Here is a 17685-nt window from a genome sequence, read left to right as displayed (position 1 = left end):
CCTTGTGGAGCATTGTATAGCTTTATTCGTGAGTTCGTCGTTAAATTTACATATAGACATGCGCACGAATCTGTCGATCCTGAAATGGGTCATGAAAGGTTAAAGCTTTCTTATACTTCACTGAATTTGAAGGGGGGATAAGTGTTGGAAGAAAGAAATGATTGGAAATGAAGATAGAATTATTAAATTTGCAATTTTGGGAAAGTTTGGTACTTGACTGAATTTGAAGGGTTGAATATGTTGTATTTTTTTACCAGATCTGGCATCATCAATGCATGTTGGACAACACACAGAGTCCCCCACTGCCGTCGTCTTCTTGTGCTGTAATTTGCAGCTCTGTCTTCTGACCTCACCCTACTGCCCTTGTTTTTGTTTTTACCACTCACATTCAAACTTAGATCGTCAAAAGTGCTGTCCCCTACTGATTCTTTCCACCCCCCTAAACACCTATTCACCTCTTCAACTCTTGTCCTCTCTCCACCCAAGGCTCTTTTTCTCCACCGGATTTCTTTTCAATCTTCAACGTCACTCTCATTTAGATATGTACTTTCTCTATTTCTGGGTCCGATTCAGTCGCGAGCAATCTACGTTTGTGATCTTCGAAAGAACTACTTTGTTAGGATTAGAACATTACCACGATTCGACCAAACGTGCTGCAACCTAGAGATCACTAGGCAGAAAGTAGCATTTCTGTTTCCAATGGTTTGAGCTTGAAACCGATACTTCGACGGCTAAGCCTCACTTATGCACTGAGATCTCCAAAGATTCTTAGCTCATTCAATTCCGTTGCAACCTAGTGATCACCAGGCAGAAAAGTAGCATTTCTGTTTCTAATGGTTTGAGCTTGAAAGTAGTACTTCGACGGCTAAGTCTCACTTATGCAATGTGATCTCCAGAGATTCTTAGCTCATTCAATTCCAGTGGCTCCACCCATACCACATATTTTTATATTCAAAATTAAAATTGATGAAACATTAATTCTTAGGAACAATTATTATATTGGTCAACGTTGAATACTCTAAGTGGATTCCATGAAGATATTGCACTTTCATTAATTCTATATTCCAAAAGTTAGTTATTAAAAAAAAAAAATTCAATATTTGAATTACTACAAGCTTGAACGTTCTAGAATGTCTATACTAAAGAATCTAATTTTTTTTCGATATTCTCTTAATATACTGATCTCTTAGATTCCCATATCAAAGAAACTATCTCTCGACATCTGTATTATTCTTTTCGATTTCGTAGTTGCATGCAACTAAAATACCATATTATTTTAAAGAAAATAGAGAAAATAATAATTTAAAAAAATTAAATTGAAAAAGGAAGAATCATTGTCTCTAGAAACTTATTAATATATATATATATATATATATATATATATATATATATATATATATATATATATATGTATTTACTGCCAGGTGGCCAGCAAGGACTCTTCCTTTTACTATATATTCTGTCCCCCCCAATATGTGATTGGGAATTTCTCCACAAAAAAAAAAAAAAAAAAAAAAAACAATAATAAATAAATAAATAAATAAAATCTTCCTTTAGTGCACTTTTTAGGTGCTACAAAATGGTAATTTTATTTAGGAAAATATATAAAAACTTTCAAATCAATTTTTTTAAATATAATTAATTTTTTTAAAAAAGAATATCCATTTCCAAACAAAAATCCCATAAATTTTATGTATTCCCTTTTTATCATTAAATCATTTAATATTAATATAAAATGCTTAGGTGGAATTACCTTTATGATGTATTTTTAATTCTTTCTTTTTATATATTTTATATTTAATTTTAGCAATTTTTACTACAGTAATTTGATTGGACAATTCATGTCATCCATTTAATTTACTTACTTAATTAATAGGTAATTTTTTCATATGGAATTGTTAAATTAAGGTAGTTGGATATGCGTAGCAATCACTGCCCCTTTAACAGCGTGGTCTCTGCTTCCCATAAAATCCTCTCTTTTTCCACTTTCTTCCCATTAATTTATTTACCTGACATTCTGAAAATTTCAGCCCCTTTTTATTTTCCCCATTTTTTTTAATTTATATATATATATAAATCAACATTAATTTACTTAACTTCGTTAGTCAATGTAACGGTTAGTATAAAGTTTCGTATTTATTATTATTTTATATCCCATCTTTATTAAATTAAAATGTGGTCCCAGATGCTCATTTTTCACGGGCCTCCCACGTTAAGTTGACCCATTAATGTAAATATGTATATGTATTTTTATGGGTGAATAAAACATCAATTATCATTTTTATTTTATATTTTAATTTTCTTATTATTATTATTATTTTTAATTTGTGAAACGGAAAAAAAATAAGGTATTGAGGTTTGTTGTTGGTGTTTTCCAACAATACCTCTCATTCTCCAAGGCGACGACCGACATCTGGTGGCCCTACCTCAATGATAATGATCCTACGGTTGGGATTCACCCTATCTGCGAAGTCGGAATCTACGGTCAGGATTTATTCTCAGTCACGACACTCCGTACTCCGGCACGTACCCTCGACAATCATCTCTGTCCAATTAAAAACTGACACGTGAACGCACCGTTTTTATGATTACTCGGTTTCAATGTGAGCGGAATACTGGATTCCCCCCCTCCGTTTTTTTCTTTTTTTTCTTCTTCGCGTCCGGAAAGATCTCGATCCATTTTGTGTTTCTTTCGCAATAAAAACAAACTGCGTGTGGAGATTTTGATTTAAACGATAAGATTTGAAGCTCTTGGTTACTGCTCCTGGATCGGATTGGATCGATCTGATTTCTTCTTTTCTTTGTGCTAATCTGTTTGTTTTGATTCATCTGTTCGTATCGATTTTCTTCGTTCTTGCTCATGATTTTTCGTTCTTGTTGTGGATTCTCTTTGAGGAACGTTGCGATGCTCACCGTGGTCACGGCACTGTTTGATTTGTCTTTCAGAAGCTTTTAATTACGTGTTGTCGGCACTGTTACCGACGTCCTGCATGGAGGAGAGAGAATCGAGGTTTTTTTTTTTTTTTTTTTTTTCTTTTGTTTCTTTAACCGCTTATTTATTTCGTACTGAACCTAAAAGCCCTAATTAATTTCCAGTACCTTCAGAAAATGTTTGTTCCTTCATGAAATGGTGTGTTGATGGTTTGGATTTTGAGCGGCTTTATGGTTTTTGATGCTCCGGATCTGTTCTCGCTTCGTCGTCTTCATCATTATATGATCTATCTCTCTCTCGTCTCTCTGCGGATTTCTATGTGTATACGTTTGTCTCCATTACACATGTGAAAGATTATTTACTGAAAATTATTTGTTTATCGTTCTTGATGGTGTTTTACTCTATAGGTAATCGTCCCTGGGACTTGGAATTTGACAGAAGAGAGTGAGCACCCAGAGGCACTTGGTATAAAGTGTATACTAATGCTTTTGCGTGCTCACTTCTCTCTCTGTCAGATTCGATAGATGGATCGGGCTCCGTAATTTTTTGCCATCGGTTTGCCGTTTTAGTTTCGCATTCTTTTTTGGACTTGGAATTGTATGTGTCTTTCATCCAGTGAATCGGATTTGCAGTTTTTTAGAGCGTGCCTTTTCATGTTGCTCACTGATCGGAGTTATCGGCGCGACCATGAAAATACCGTACAACGGGACCGCTCTCAATGTAGATATAGGTTGGTCCTCTCCCTATTGGTCTCTCTCTCCTCTCTCTCTCTATTCTTTTCCCTCTCGAGCAATAGTTTATGTTTCTCTTGTTATTTTTTTTTTGGCATTTTTATTATGGCCTCTTTATCATTTGATGCACTAGTTTCTTAATATACGCATGCTTTGATTTGAATTCATGTCATCGGTTTCTGTTTTCTCCAAAAAAATTCCTAAAAGTATCGTTGATGATGAAGTTCACACTAGATAGCTTCTGTAGGTCATTTGAAAAAAACCCTATGTTACCTAGAAATTGAACGACGTTGATATTAGTCTACCAATGGATGGTTCATAAGGCGGAGAAGGAGAACCTCTAATCTAATTTCCGGTTCGTGTATTTTTTGTTTTCCTATGATTGAAATCTGATTCTCGGTTTCCCTTTCACTGCTATTATGGCTATTACGATCTCTCAATATATTAATTGATTGGAGATCTTGCTTTATCTATAATGTCATAATTTGCAAGATTACCAAACAATTTGCACTTAACTTCCTTGCTCTTTAGTATTTGTAGGAAATCATATTCGTTTATGCAACTTGTGTGGTGTATTTTACTCTTTTTCAATTGAATTTTAGACCTCTGCTCGCCGTAGTGCTAGAGATTGCTTCGATAGAATTAATTGCCCCATCACACAATACTTTTTCAATTTAACTTCCTCGAATATCTGATATCACCATGTACCACTCCCCTTCCCATGTATTAGAAATTGTAAGAATTTACTTGCTAGGTTGCATGTTTTCCTACTTGCATCTTGTAGGGTTAAGATTAAAATTTTAAGAAGCAAAATGTCAATTGATTGTTCTTGAATCTTTTTCTAATGAAGTTGCGTATCGTCGTACAGGTGTGAGGATAATGTAAAGATGTATGTGTTTAATTGAGCAGCTGTTCGCTTTAACAGGCTTCATTCTCTTTTTGCGAGTTAATGCTCGGGAATTTCCTTATTATCCGATGTTTACTGGGCATTTGGAGGTGACGTTTTTACGCAATAATGTTCATTTCCGTTTTTGCGCAATAATTATTGATAGGACGTTGGAGAAAATGCTACATTATAGGGGTCATAATTTTCACGCCGATCAACGGAATTTAATGTGCTACACTTAGGTATCACAGTCTTGATTTCTTTTACCTTGCATTTGTAACTGCCGCTTCTGCTGCTGGATGCTGTGAAGAATATTTCGAATTTATTGCAATGTTTTAAAGCTAGGATTATTATAAATATATGATTTCGAATAAAGCTAATCAGTACGTGCCTTTCTATTAGATCTTAAATGCAATTGTGCTTTTCAAATCTTTTCTAGCCAGACCTATGTTGCCCTCCTAAGTAGTATATTAATAATTTTATGGAATTCTTCGAAATTAGTCAAGTTTCTCTCTAATTCAAGTTTATGGAGGAGGGTATCATTATCTTAATAATCAATAAGTGAAATATTTATTTTCAACCTGGGTTAGTGATAAGGGAAATCCTTTCACCTCGCTAGTTGAAGTTGATAGAAATTAATTTTGTGTTGATTTTTAAATAATTTTAATTTCTTTATTTTGAAATGTTCCTTCGTTATCTATGAGTGGTATCTTATTTGTTTTCCATAAAAAGAGTATCATTCTGTGTGTACTATAGTTTTACATTTTAGAGATTGCCTTTTAGTTTTGTCATTCCGTGTGTGTGTAGTGTAGATATCGTTTGTACAAATATTGTGTTGTGTGCCAGGTTACACATTCTTGCATCATGCGTGCATATAAGGGTATGATATCAATTATAGGAGTCGCTTGCTAAACTTGCAACTTCTATACTAGTTTTTATGTAGTTCATGGTTTCATTTTTTGTTCCTTGAATAACTTGATTACTTTTGACATTCATGCCGAGTTCATCAATTTGTAAGAACCTATCTTCATGCCAAGTCGAACCATGCCCATCTTAATTCCTTTTGCATATTCAGATGTTGCACATGTTTTGACACGAAAGTAGCGATGCATGATGACACTTTTTTCACACTTCACACTACCCTTCTTGATACTGTAAGGCCCTTCCATGCCTTCTAAACTTTTTCCGAATAATTTAATGTTGAATAGCTATATAATATGATGTCTCCCCCCTTTGCTTTCAGCCAAAATTCTCATCTTTCTGAGGTTTAATGCCCTCTTATTTTGCTATTACGGTGGACTTGTAGATGATGGAATTGGAAACTTGAGATAAGTGGAAGGAAGACCTTGAGCAGCTTAACAGGAAGAGGGCTGTATAGCCAAAACGCAGGGTGGACTTATTTGGTTCTTTATAAGACACTTCCCATGTTTTGTTGGAAATGTTCTAATTTTTTATGAATGTTTTTCTTTATTGTGGTCGGTACCAAAAATGACTGCATAGGATGTTCGGTGACAATCTACTTCCTGGGTTACTGGGTCTGTTCTGAACGCACGGCCCGGTGGATTTAGGGCTTGCTGGGTCTGTTTTTAATGGATGTGCAGGACGAAACTTGGCCGGTTGGGTTCCTTTTTGGCGATCAGATCTCTTCAATATCTAATGGCAATTCCAAGAAAGTCTACGGTCTGTAGTAGACGCGCACAAGTAGACTAAATTCAAGTTCGTTGTATATGGACATCATTTATGGGAATGTTCAAACTTTCCATATTATTTCTACAAAATAAACATGGAATTTTGCTTGGTCTTTATTTTGTGTGTTCCAGTTTTGGGGAAAATCCAGACATTGTGATGACATGCGCAGCTTCGTTCATGGTAATGACATCATCCTTCCATCTCATAAGTTTTATGGCTTTTTTGAACGACTCATTGGGTCTTTTTCTTGGTCTTTTTTTTTTTCCTTGTAGTTTGTTCTTCCTATGCTACCTCCCCCTCGTCTACCTAAATTCGGACAACCAATTCCAAACTACTTGTTCCTTATTATATTGTTCAACTATGTCGTGGGTTGGTAATGTTGATGTCGTCATTATTGCCTCATTATTGTGACATCAGTTCTTTGTGTAGTTTCTTCCTTCTGTAAATATGATTATTACATTGCAAATAATTTAGATTGATAGTACGTTTAATAGATTTGATTATGAGTTGGGGTTGAGAAGATTAGGTTTGTGTAATTTGTGTTTATGTTTTTTTTATAAGATTTTGGCCTCGTGTAACGGACATTTGTCAATTTGTGACCTATTCCTTTGTCAAGTGTTGTCGAGTCCCCGTGTGCTCTAACAAAACCATAGAGGAGCATTGTCGGTGGGCGTCGATGATTCCTTGCTAATTGGTTCTGCTATTCTTGTAGAAGGTGATATGTTGGGGATCCACATGGCTTGTGCTCATTTCGGTGTCTGTGGGATCCATACATAAGGATCTCTCGTTAAGACATAGGGGTCACGAATATTATGCTCTTAGAAAAGATCAACAACCGAATAAGCACGAACCATGAGAGATGGGATATAGGGATATAATTTTTTTTTTTTTTTATAGTTCGAACGATTTTTAGTTGAGAGATCAAATCGTAGACTTTTGATATGATAATTGATGGTATCCACTCATTTGAACGCATGGAAAATGTGCATATTTGGTACAAGTATTTAAAAGCTATTTACATTTGGATATATTTTTTAAAAATATAAAATATTTTCATTCATAAACATGTTAATCCTTTTACTATTCCAAAATAATATTCAAACTTGATTTTTGCTTTTAATTCATTGATTCGTATTGCTTCCAATATTTTATTAGAAGACATTTGTATTTGTATTTTATTTATTTATTTATTATTATTATTATTATTATTATTTATTATTTTTTTTTTTTTGCTTAGTCTGATAGATGAGATTCAACACGTCTTCATGGAAATTTCTGAGAAATTCAAGGAAAACCAATATTTTCAAGAAAATAAAAAAAATGAAAACCATATTTTAAATAAAGAAATAAACGAATCTGTCTTCATCAAAGAAATTTCCTTGAAATTTCACTCAAGATGCTTTTGTCATTAGCTTTTAGACCTGAATATATATTTTTTAATTATGAAAATTTAATATAAATTCAAATTTTCATGCTCTATTTATGTACTAAAAATAAATATTTATTTAATTTTTATTTTGATCGCATTTTAAGGAAACGTTGCACATGGTACATTAAATTTATATCGATGATAAAAGTTATTAACATCATAATAATAATTATGCCATTATTTTTATAAAATATTATTAGCACCATTAATTAAAAAGAAATAAATAGATTGAGTAAACCACGCATCCATTTATCTTACCCTTTTCTAAATTTCAAATTTGCTTTGTATTTAAGAAAAAATAATAATAAATAAAAATATTATAAAATAATATATTGACGTAAGAATTCAATCTTCAAATAATTGCCCTAACAAAATTACCAAAAATCATTTCTCATTACATCAGCATAAAATAGTATAATTTAATTTAATTTATAAGTTTTCATATTTTTATTTATTTGATAATTTCATAAATTTTTTAATTTTGTATTTTTTGCTGACATATTCAAAAGTTTTTAAATAATTTATTTATTAAATTTATAAACTTTAAAAAATATCGAACAAAGTCAATGAATTATTAAACACCATTAAAAGTTTTAGTTTATAAACAAAATAAACATCCTTTTTTTTTTCTTTCAAAATAAATCATTCTATTTAACATTATTTATTACATTATATTTATGTTAATTCTAAAGAAAATTATATATATGATTTAGAAAATTGTATAGGAATTAATTTAATTCAAATATTTGTTTAAAATAGAATTCATGGAGATTATGACGTCAAATTTACAATTTTTGAAATAATAAATACTTTTCATTTTTCTCTCTTTTTTTTTCAACTATCATGAAAGCGACCAACTCATCGTGTGCGATCCGTGTTTGGAGTGTGACAATACATTTTTAAAGTTTATAAATTATGAGTATGTCTTAATATTTTAATAGGTCAAACATTTTTTAGCGTCAACTTAATTATAATAAATTAAGCATAACAACATGTATTTTTCAACACTTATACCAATAGGTCGCTATTAAAGAACAATAATAAAAATAAGCACCTCTCTTAATACACTATATATGTACACATTAAGTTACATTGCTTCACCAACGGTACCGACTTAAGTACACGAATGAGTATAAATTGTGCTTGTACGAGACAACATATTTAAGTCATTGCCATTTTGTATTTGTCTAGAGGCAATTGGCAATTGAGAGAAACGTTGTTGTGAGACTTTGTAGTGTGAGAGTGTGAGAGATACACTTAACACTTTGGTTGTAGTGATTGGCTACCACCCGTGGATGTAGGGGAATTTCTTCTCTCCGAACACGTAAATCTTTCTATCTTTGTTTAATTTCTATTTGTGTGTGTGTGTGGCATTCGGTACAACAATTGGATATCAAAGCATTGAAGGTTGTACCATTTCGAGACAATAAAGTACACGAATGAGTATAAACTATGCTTGTACGAGATGACATATTTAAGTCGGGGAGCTCTGAAGCTACCGAATTTTTGCAACTCTTAGAATGTGTATGGCATATGCTTGAAATATCCTATTTTTAGTTAAAAAAAAAAAAAAAAAAAAAAAAAAATCATTTGTATAATTTAGTTAATATTTAGTTTAGTTGCTAATTTAAATTAATTAGTATTTAAACCAAATTAAAATACTCAAAAGTTTGAAAAACATTTAAGAAACAGTCATAAATTAAGAATATTGAATATTGATATTTTTATTTTATGAAATTTTCTTGAATATTGATTATTTCTTTTTTAAGCAAACAAATTGATTGTTTCAAATATAGGATTATATATAGTTTTTTCTTAAAAGAAAAAAAAAGAATATTATTATTATTATCAGATAAAATATATATTTATGTCCCTAACTTTAACATTACATCTATTTAATCCTTAAACTTTACAAACGGTATCAATTGATTCCTTTCCTTACGTTCCATTTGGGTTTGTATAATTAATAGAAAAAATATTAACAAAATACAATTATTCATCGAGATTTAGGATATTTATATATCTTTAAACACAATAATTATGGTTTAGGCAGAAATCCTAATTTAAACGAGAAATGGAGGAAAAAGTAATTTAGGATATTTATATATCTTTAAACACAATAATTAGGGTTTCGAATCGGCAGAAATCCTAATTTAAACGAGAATTGGAGGAAAAAGTGAGTAAGTAGAGATTTCTCCCCTAAACGAAACGGGATCGGGGACGTAGAAATTATTAAGATGTTTTACATTAAAATTATATTAAAAATACATAAATTATTCCTTAAAAATATAAAATAATTATTAAAAATGGAAAAATAAAATAAAATTGAGAAGTATTTATAACAATTTTTGGCATATATTTAATTAAAAATAATAAATAAAAATCCTACGTCTGAAAACCACGTTGTAGTTGGAAAAAAAGAAATCGTCATAAAAGAAAAAAAAAATTATTTTCCACATAATCACGAAATCTGTTTTTTCCCGTATAAAAGAGGGCGCGCTCATGGCTCTATTCGTTCAGTCTAAGAAACTTGTTTCCCGGTTTGACAATTCCTCTGCGCTTGAAATTCTCCCTTCTTCTAGAATATGGAACCCTCAGCCACCATCAATACTTCTCTCGATCTGAATTTCAATCCTCCGCCGTACACCGATGACGAATCTCCGGCCACTTCTACTCTTACTCCACTTAAAGCAGAGGTCGGTTGTTGACAAATTTAATTAAACCTCTAATTTACTTTTCTAATCACAGCAATGAATACTTAAATCAGATCTTCATCATCTTACAGACACCGGCTGTTCTTGCCGAAAAGTTGAATCGGATGAGTTCGGAGAATCAGAAGCTAAATCAGATGCTAGGACGCGTCGTTGAGAATTACATTCTTCTGCAAAATCAGGTGATCCGTTTGATGTTCAAATCGAGGAAGCGAAAGGCAGGTTGCGATAGTTGCAACTTCAATCGGAACGGATCTGATCAATATTGTGGCTGCTGTAGCGACGATGATTCGTGTTATAAGAGACCTAGAGAAAGCAGTAAGCCGAAGGTCATGAGAGTTTTGGTTTTGACGCCAGTTTCCGATTCCAGCCTGGTACGTAACAAATGCAATACGCATTTTAGTTTCACGATTATTCGATTTAGTAAATTTTCGCGTCCGTGTTTTCTGTTATGATTTTATTTGATTTTGTTGTGAAGAAACTGAAATGGAATCATTAGTTGCGTCCGTTTCTTGCTTTTGTCAGAATAATTTCGTGATAGTGGAACTCTAAGTAGTTTGACGTGAAAATTTATGCGGATTTGAAAAAGAGTATTAATTCTAAATTTGTAGGTTGTGAAGGATGGATATCAATGGAGGAAATATGGTCAAAAAGTCACTAAAGACAACCCCTCCCCTAGAGCTTACTATAAATGCTCATTTGCTCCTAGTTGCCCGGTGAAAAGAAAGGTAATTTCCTCGAACTTTCTTCTGTCGCCTTATACGTTTCAATCAACCTATTTTTCTTCTCTCATTAATTTTTCAACTCTTTTGCACTGTATTGTATTCCATACTATTTAGATTTCTTTCCATAAAATCCACAAAAATCGCTGCTCTAATACTCTTACCAACTAATAGATCGGCTCAGTTCATAGTTTGATAACAATATCGTTAAATGATTAAATAACAAAAATTCGATAAAAAATCAAAAGGTTATCAAACTCATCAGAACTTGTGAGGAGGAATTTGTTTTGGATAGTCATAATCTCCTTTCTTTGTCTGTCTTTTTTTTTTTTTTTTTTTTTTTTTGGGGCAACATTATAGGTGCAAAGAAGTGTTGAAGATCCATCCTATTTAGTGGCCACTTATGAAGGAGAGCACAATCACCCGAAACCTAATTCTGGAATTGAGTATCAATTGGTTGGACCAATTCAGTTGGGTTCAAATCTAGATTCTTCTGTTTCATCACCCTCCTCCTCAGTCGTCAAAGGTCCATCAATAATGCCTTCCGTTGTAACCTATGATTATTTATCCAAATCCCCATCAACGACGACCACTGTGAAAGCTTCAGTTCCAGAACTTGAAACACCCCCAGCTTCTTCATCAACCCAAACTATTCTAGTTCAACAAATGGCTTCCCTTTTGACCAGAGACCCAAACTTCACCAGAGCCCTTGCCACTGCCATTACTGGAACCATGGTCGATAAAGAAATCTGGCGATAATAATTATGATTTGTTGGCATATAATCCTCAGCATACTATATTTAATGAACACTGAAATAAAAGATTCAATTCTTCCCTCTTTTAGCCAGGATTGAAACTTGAGGTGGCTATGGTGAAAAATTGGCATTAGGTTTGATGAGGGGCTGTCTGTATCGAGCCGTAAAATCAAACCCTTCCTCTTCTCATCAACTTATTTTGTTAGGATCTTGATTTTTTTTATGTATATTGGCCCATTTTTGTTGATATTCCCACTAATAATATATCCTATTTCGTTTTATTTTATGTTTGATTGGATCCATACCTATCCCCAAGTTTGCATCACCATGAAACCCATTCGTTAGTAATCTTGATCCTCCACGATAGTATGATAGACTTTGCTTTTGGTTTTCACGAAAGACTTCGTGCCAACAGAGATAATGTTTCTTACTTATGATCTTTCTCCCCTCGATTCAAATAAAGATTTAAATTAAAGAAAAGACAATAAATATGTATTGGAAAGGACAAAGAGGAAGAAAACTTGGGATTGAAAAGGTAATCCAAAGAGGCTTTTCATTACATTGAAAAGTGGACGAATATCAATTCCCAAAAAAAAAAAAAAAAAAAAGAAAAAAAAAAAAGAGTTGAAGCTACTGGGCAGTGACCAGTGGGAACAGTGAGAAAAATAAAAAAAATAATAAAAAAAATTAGTCAGGCGGGCGTCGGCCGGCGTGGGAAAGCGGGCACCGCGTAAGCACAGACCGACTCAGCGCCGGAAAAGTTGACAAAAGAAGAAACCCTAATTAAAAAAAGAGGTTAAAACAGCCGATTTGTGTTCATATAGAGCACTGACTTGCAGGCGACTGAAAGTTATGGGCTAATAATCTGTGTCATAAAATAAAAATAATTGAAATAAAAAGGAAATCTTGGTCTTCGGATTTTTTATAAATTTATTTAATTGTTTCTTAATCCCCACGAAATAATGGTTGAGACCAGTCTTCATTTTATCCCCATTGTCTTGTGGAGAAAGTTCCTCAAGACTTCCTGTTGAAGAAATCATAATTTGACCCCCACAACCAACTTCATCTCCTCTCTATAACCACTTTTCTCTTTGGCTAGTTTTTTTTTTTTTTTCTTTTAATTTTTTTTTAAGTTCTAGAAAGATTTGAATATCTCACGTCTTATTAAATGTGTTTACATTCATAGATATGATAAATTTATGTTTGATTTTTTAATTTATTGATCTCAAACTTACGTGCTAAGCTATATCTTTTACATATTTGGTATAGATTTTAGTTTCATAGGATAGATTAAATTATAAATTTAGTTTATAAATTTTGAATTTGGTTATATCGTTTCGCTCTTAACTTTAAAAACTATAATAAATTTTGATATTCTTAAAATTCGCATATTTAATTGACACAAAATTAAAACGATAAAATTTTATTAGGTTTCAAAGTTCAGAGACTAAGTTTATAATAGGGGTGGGTTAAATGACGAGAGAACCCAATCAACCTAGATTACTCGACCCAAACTATAAAATTTGGTTGAATTATGTTTTTTTGGGTTTGGATTAGGTTAATTTTTTTTTTTAATATATGGAAGATAAATATGATTTTTAAATAAATAAATAAAAGAATAGATTAACCACCTAACAAAAAAACTAGGGAGTTGGGTTGAGTTGATCTGTAATAAACTCAGTTGAAATTATTGGGATCACCAATCTATCTCTGGGAGTTGATTTAGTAAAATTTTCGACCTAATCCAACTCAACTCATGCACACCCCTAGCTGGTAATCAAAATTCATGATTGTGTTAATGAAACAAATAACGTAGTAGGGCATCTTGTAACTAAAAAAAAATAATAAAAAAAATAAAAAGAAATTTCAAAATAAAATCCCCAACTTTGTCATGATTGAAAAAGAAAACCTTATCCAAGCTGGGGCCACGTGTCCGCGACGTGGATTTATTATCTTTTAAATATTCAAATTCAATGGAGAATATTAATTCTCACAGGAATCAAAAACGAATTTTGATTGGTGCATGGATTTTTAATTTGGATTTGTTGGTATCTGATAATAAGTACATTTATTGTACGATTGACGTGGACAACCGTTGACGTGGAATTTTTGTTCCTAACCTTATTTTCCTCCTTTCTTAGCTTTTTTTTTCCCTAATTATTGCATTTTGTTTTTATTCCATTACTATTTTTAGCTTATAATTTTATTAATTGGGTTGTTGCATCTATTAAAATTAATAAATATAACGATAATATTTTCTTGCTCAGAGTTTTAGATATAATAATCAAGAGAAAAACGGTAAGTATAATATAAAATATGTTATATCTCATTTCACATCTAAGTCGATTGGGATGATAGAAAAATATTATATTGATGTGATTGATAATGAACAAAGCTTAAGCTTAGAGTCTACTTTGACAATAAGCCACTTGACTTGTTTGGTTAATAATCAAATCCTTTTACATCAACTCTCCTACCATTTCTTTGTCCTTTTATGTGGAAAAAATGCTTTCTTTTAGGATTTTTTTACAAGATAATCATGCGGTCTATTTGATGAGAAATTGACGTAGAAATCGTGAAGGATACATGCATTAACGAGGCAATTGTGGAAATTGAGGTTTGTTAGCTTTGTAGAGCTCATCGAAACATTGTGAAATCTCATATTGGTTGGAGAGGGGAGAACAAAACATACCTTATAAGGGTGTAGAAACCTCTCCCTAATAGACTCGTTTTAAAACCGTGAGGCTGATGGCGATACGTAATTGGTCAAAACGAACAATATCTATTAACAGTGGGATTTGTGTTGTTACACTATTACTCTCCTAAAGAGTATAGTTATAGTCGAGGAAGCAGTAATTTACTCTTTCTTGGTTGAAATAGACTCGATAATTCTTTAGAATTTACTTGAAGGTCGAGAGCGTTTCAATAATGACCCTGAACGGTCGTGTGACAAAAAGAGATAAAGGGTCGAAACTCGGTCATGTGGCATTAGGCCCAATATAGAATATAGAATAAACCCAAATTTAATTGATAAGGCCCATAAATAAGTCAAGCTTTAATGGGCTAGGCCCAAATAAACGGGTCATGCGGCATTAGGCCCAAAATAGAAATATAAAATAAACCCAAATTTAATTGGTCAGGCCCATAAATAAGTCAAGCTTTAATGGGCTAGGCCCAAATAAACGGGTCATGCGGCATTAGGCCCAAAATAGAAATATAAAATACCCAAATTTAATTGATCAGGCCCATAAATAAGTCAAGCTTTAATGGGCTAGGCCCAAATAAACGGGTCATGCGGCATTAGGCCCAAAATAGATAAAATAAACCCAAATTTAATTGATCAGGCCCATAAATAAGTCGAGCTTTGATGGGTTAGGCCCAAATAAACCTAGCCCAGGCCCAAAGTTTAATTTTTGTTCTTCAAACTTTTAAATATGATTTTTTTTTCTTTTTTTTTTTAATATAAATTTTGGTATTATATAAGTTGGTTAGTTTTAATTTTATTATTAAACAAAATCTTTTTAAAAAAAATATATATTTTTAAAAAATATATATTATATAAAGGGCGGAGTGATGCTTGCGAAAATGCTGCCGCCATATCTAAATTCTAATTCCTAAATACAAATAAATCTCTTCTTCATCTTCCTCTGGTTTTGTACGGAATTCTTCAATGTCGGACGAAGAGCATCAATTCGAGTCGAAGGCCGACGCCGGAGCCTCCAAGACCTTCCCTCAGCAGGCCGGAACCATCCGCAAGAATGGTTACCTTGTCATCAAGGGCCGTCCTTGTAAGGTATCCCATTACAATTTTCTCTCTTTTTATTTAATGGAAGGAATTGATTCCTTCTTTTCTCTGAAATCTCAATTGCTATGGTTCCGGTTCTACTTTTTAGATAAAATGCTGGTTTCGATTATCGTTGGTTTAATGCCAAATTGTTGCTGCCGCGCTCCTAGATTTACGAATATGCATTGTGTAAATAAGAGAGTGGTGGAGTTTTTTAGGTTGAAATTAGATTTTAATCACTGTTCTTGCCTGTTTGTTTTCAGTAGTTTCCTGTATGATTTAGGCATTTAAAGATGTAATCATTAACCTTTTGTTTGAGTTGTCTTTTATTATATGGTTCAACGAATTAATAGTCACTTTTCTTAGGATTTCTTTTAAGGATTTCTGAGTTCTACTGACTTCACTTTTATAAGCTTTTGCAATTAACATTCTCAAAAATCTACTACTGATTGGACAGTTCTTAAATAGATTTGATCCTAAATCTCCAACAATAAGGGTTCTAAATGTTATTTTGGTTCAGAGAGACTATCCGATCCTCTTTTTTTTTTGTTACTATTGCATTGTTATGGTGTTTTTACAATTGAATCGCTATGATTTATCATGCATCACTCCCATATTGCTGGATCTAAATGGGTCTCTTTCCATACATTGTTAGAGCATTACAAAAAACTCGTCTCCAATTCTACTTATTATTTGTTCATTCAAGAGGCAGGGTTTGACAAGTTCTCTTCATGTGCTACCAAAGGAATTCCCAATTGGCATAACTGTTTAGGAGCTTTGATCTTTATATTACTCATTTTAATGATATTATGTTAAAGTAGGTAGTTGAGGTTTCTACGTCCAAGACTGGAAAGCATGGACATGCTAAATGTCACTTTGTGGCAATTGATATATTCACCACCAAAAAACTTGAAGATATTGTTCCATCGTCCCACAACTGTGATGTGAGTACCCCATTTATCTTGTTTGCTAGCAGTTCTCCTTATTTCTTTGCTTTTTGGTGTGTTTTTAAATGTTGGGTTTGCATAGCTTTTCTGTCTCACATTCTCCCCTTCCCCTCTATAGGTTCCTGAGGTTACTCGTACCGATTATCAGCTTATCGACATCTCTGAAGATGGATTTGTGAGTTTCTTCCTAATTATTTTGCTATTTGAGTACGAAAATTTAGGTTGACAATGGAATTCATGACATTTTTATGTTCATTCCAACTTGGTGGACATCATAGGTCTTTAACTTAAATACTGAATAGATTCATTTCTTACTGAAAATATTATACTTAACAGAGATTTTCCTGTACCAATATATGATGAGTTCATATCTTACATGAAGCAGTTTGATCTTTACTTGGGTTAACAATGGAATGGTTAACAAGAAAAAATAAATTGAAGAGTTGAAGGCACATGAACAAGTAACTAATCAAGACTCATAGATTACCTTGTGATGTTAAATTGTTGATTGATATCAATAGGTTGTCTGCTTTGTGCGGTACTCTGCAAGTCTGAAGTGTTAGTATTGTAGGTTACGACGTCGTGTTGGATATACTTCAATGCAATGATTGACCCACTGAAATCTGGTTTGTTGTTAGGTGAGCCTCTTGACTGACAATGGAAGCACAAAGGATGATTTGAGGCTTCCTACGGATGATAGTTTACTTACTCAGGTAAGGCTCTGCACATACTTCTCCTAAATACACAAAACCACATGTTTACAAAGGCGTTTCATGCATCTGTTTCAGATTAAAGATGGGTTTGCAGAAGGAAAGGACCTTGTTGTGAGTGTCATGTCAGCCATGGGAGAGGAACAAATCTGTGGCTTGAAGGATATTGGCCCAAAGAGTTAGCAAGTCTTCCCTTAAGTTTTAGTTGAGGATATTTATTCTTTTTGAATTTTGGATGTGTTTTTCTTTTTGTAGGAAGTTGTTTAATATTCTCTGAACAAATGGACATAGATTTTCATAAGTAGAAAGTATAGGGAGTTTCATAACTTTGTGAACTTTTTTCTCTCTATTGTCATTCTTTTAACCTTAAACGGTGTGAGATCTTACGT

General features: G+C 32.7%; 2 protein-coding genes and 2 long non-coding RNA genes across 4 annotated transcripts; all 4 read left to right on the top strand.

Moving 5' to 3' along the window:
* Nucleotides 1-2639: 2639 nt before the first annotated feature.
* Nucleotides 2640-6343, top strand: LOC111806140 (uncharacterized). Its single transcript, XR_002816746.2, has 2 exons — nucleotides 2640-3662; nucleotides 4532-6343. It is a non-coding gene; the product is annotated as an uncharacterized LOC111806140 (long non-coding RNA).
* A 1-nt stretch (nucleotide 6344) lies between these two features.
* Nucleotides 6345-6758, top strand: LOC147790074 (uncharacterized). The gene is made up of 2 exons (XR_015423018.1): nucleotides 6345-6418; nucleotides 6511-6758. It is a non-coding gene; the product is annotated as an uncharacterized LOC147790074 (long non-coding RNA).
* A 3407-nt stretch (nucleotides 6759-10165) lies between these two features.
* On the top strand, nucleotides 10166-12136 carry LOC111804917 (putative WRKY transcription factor 40). The gene is made up of 4 exons (XM_087128232.1): nucleotides 10166-10363; nucleotides 10453-10752; nucleotides 10990-11106; nucleotides 11461-12136. Exons 1-4 carry the CDS (start codon nucleotides 10253-10255, stop codon nucleotides 11857-11859), a joined length of 927 nt encoding a protein of 308 aa, XP_086984358.1. The 5' UTR covers nucleotides 10166-10252; the 3' UTR covers nucleotides 11860-12136.
* A 3295-nt stretch (nucleotides 12137-15431) lies between these two features.
* LOC111804918 (eukaryotic translation initiation factor 5A-2) lies at nucleotides 15432-17631 on the top strand. The gene is made up of 5 exons (XM_023689748.2): nucleotides 15432-15648; nucleotides 16461-16583; nucleotides 16705-16761; nucleotides 17225-17299; nucleotides 17375-17631. The coding sequence occupies exons 1-5, from the start codon at nucleotides 15526-15528 to the stop codon at nucleotides 17477-17479; spliced, it is 483 nt and encodes a 160-aa protein (XP_023545516.1). The 5' UTR covers nucleotides 15432-15525; the 3' UTR covers nucleotides 17480-17631.
* Nucleotides 17632-17685: the final 54 nt, after the last annotated feature.

This window comes from Cucurbita pepo, chromosome 11 (assembly GCF_057944985.1).
Source record: "Cucurbita pepo subsp. pepo isolate OVF chromosome 11, ASM5794498v1, whole genome shotgun sequence".
In the NCBI taxonomy this organism is placed as follows: domain Eukaryota; kingdom Viridiplantae; phylum Streptophyta; class Magnoliopsida; order Cucurbitales; family Cucurbitaceae; genus Cucurbita; species Cucurbita pepo.
The sequence above is the reverse complement of the archived record's forward strand: the minus strand, read 5'-3'. Positions and strand labels throughout refer to the sequence as shown.

Coding starts and splice junctions, on each gene's coding strand:
- LOC111804917 (XM_087128232.1), top strand. CDS start 10,253: ATGGAACCCTCAGCCACCATCAATACTTCTCTCGATCTGAATTTCAAT. Junction 10,364..10,452: donor TTACTCCACTTAAAGCAGAG/GTCGGTTGTTGA, acceptor ATCATCTTACAG/ACACCGGCTGTTCTTGCCGA. Junction 10,753..10,989: donor CAGTTTCCGATTCCAGCCTG/GTACGTAACAAA, acceptor CTAAATTTGTAG/GTTGTGAAGGATGGATATCA.
- LOC111804918 (XM_023689748.2), top strand. CDS start 15,526: ATGTCGGACGAAGAGCATCAATTCGAGTCGAAGGCCGACGCCGGAGCC. Junction 16,762..17,224: donor ACATCTCTGAAGATGGATTT/GTGAGTTTCTTC, acceptor GTTTGTTGTTAG/GTGAGCCTCTTGACTGACAA. Junction 17,300..17,374: donor ATGATAGTTTACTTACTCAG/GTAAGGCTCTGC, acceptor CATCTGTTTCAG/ATTAAAGATGGGTTTGCAGA.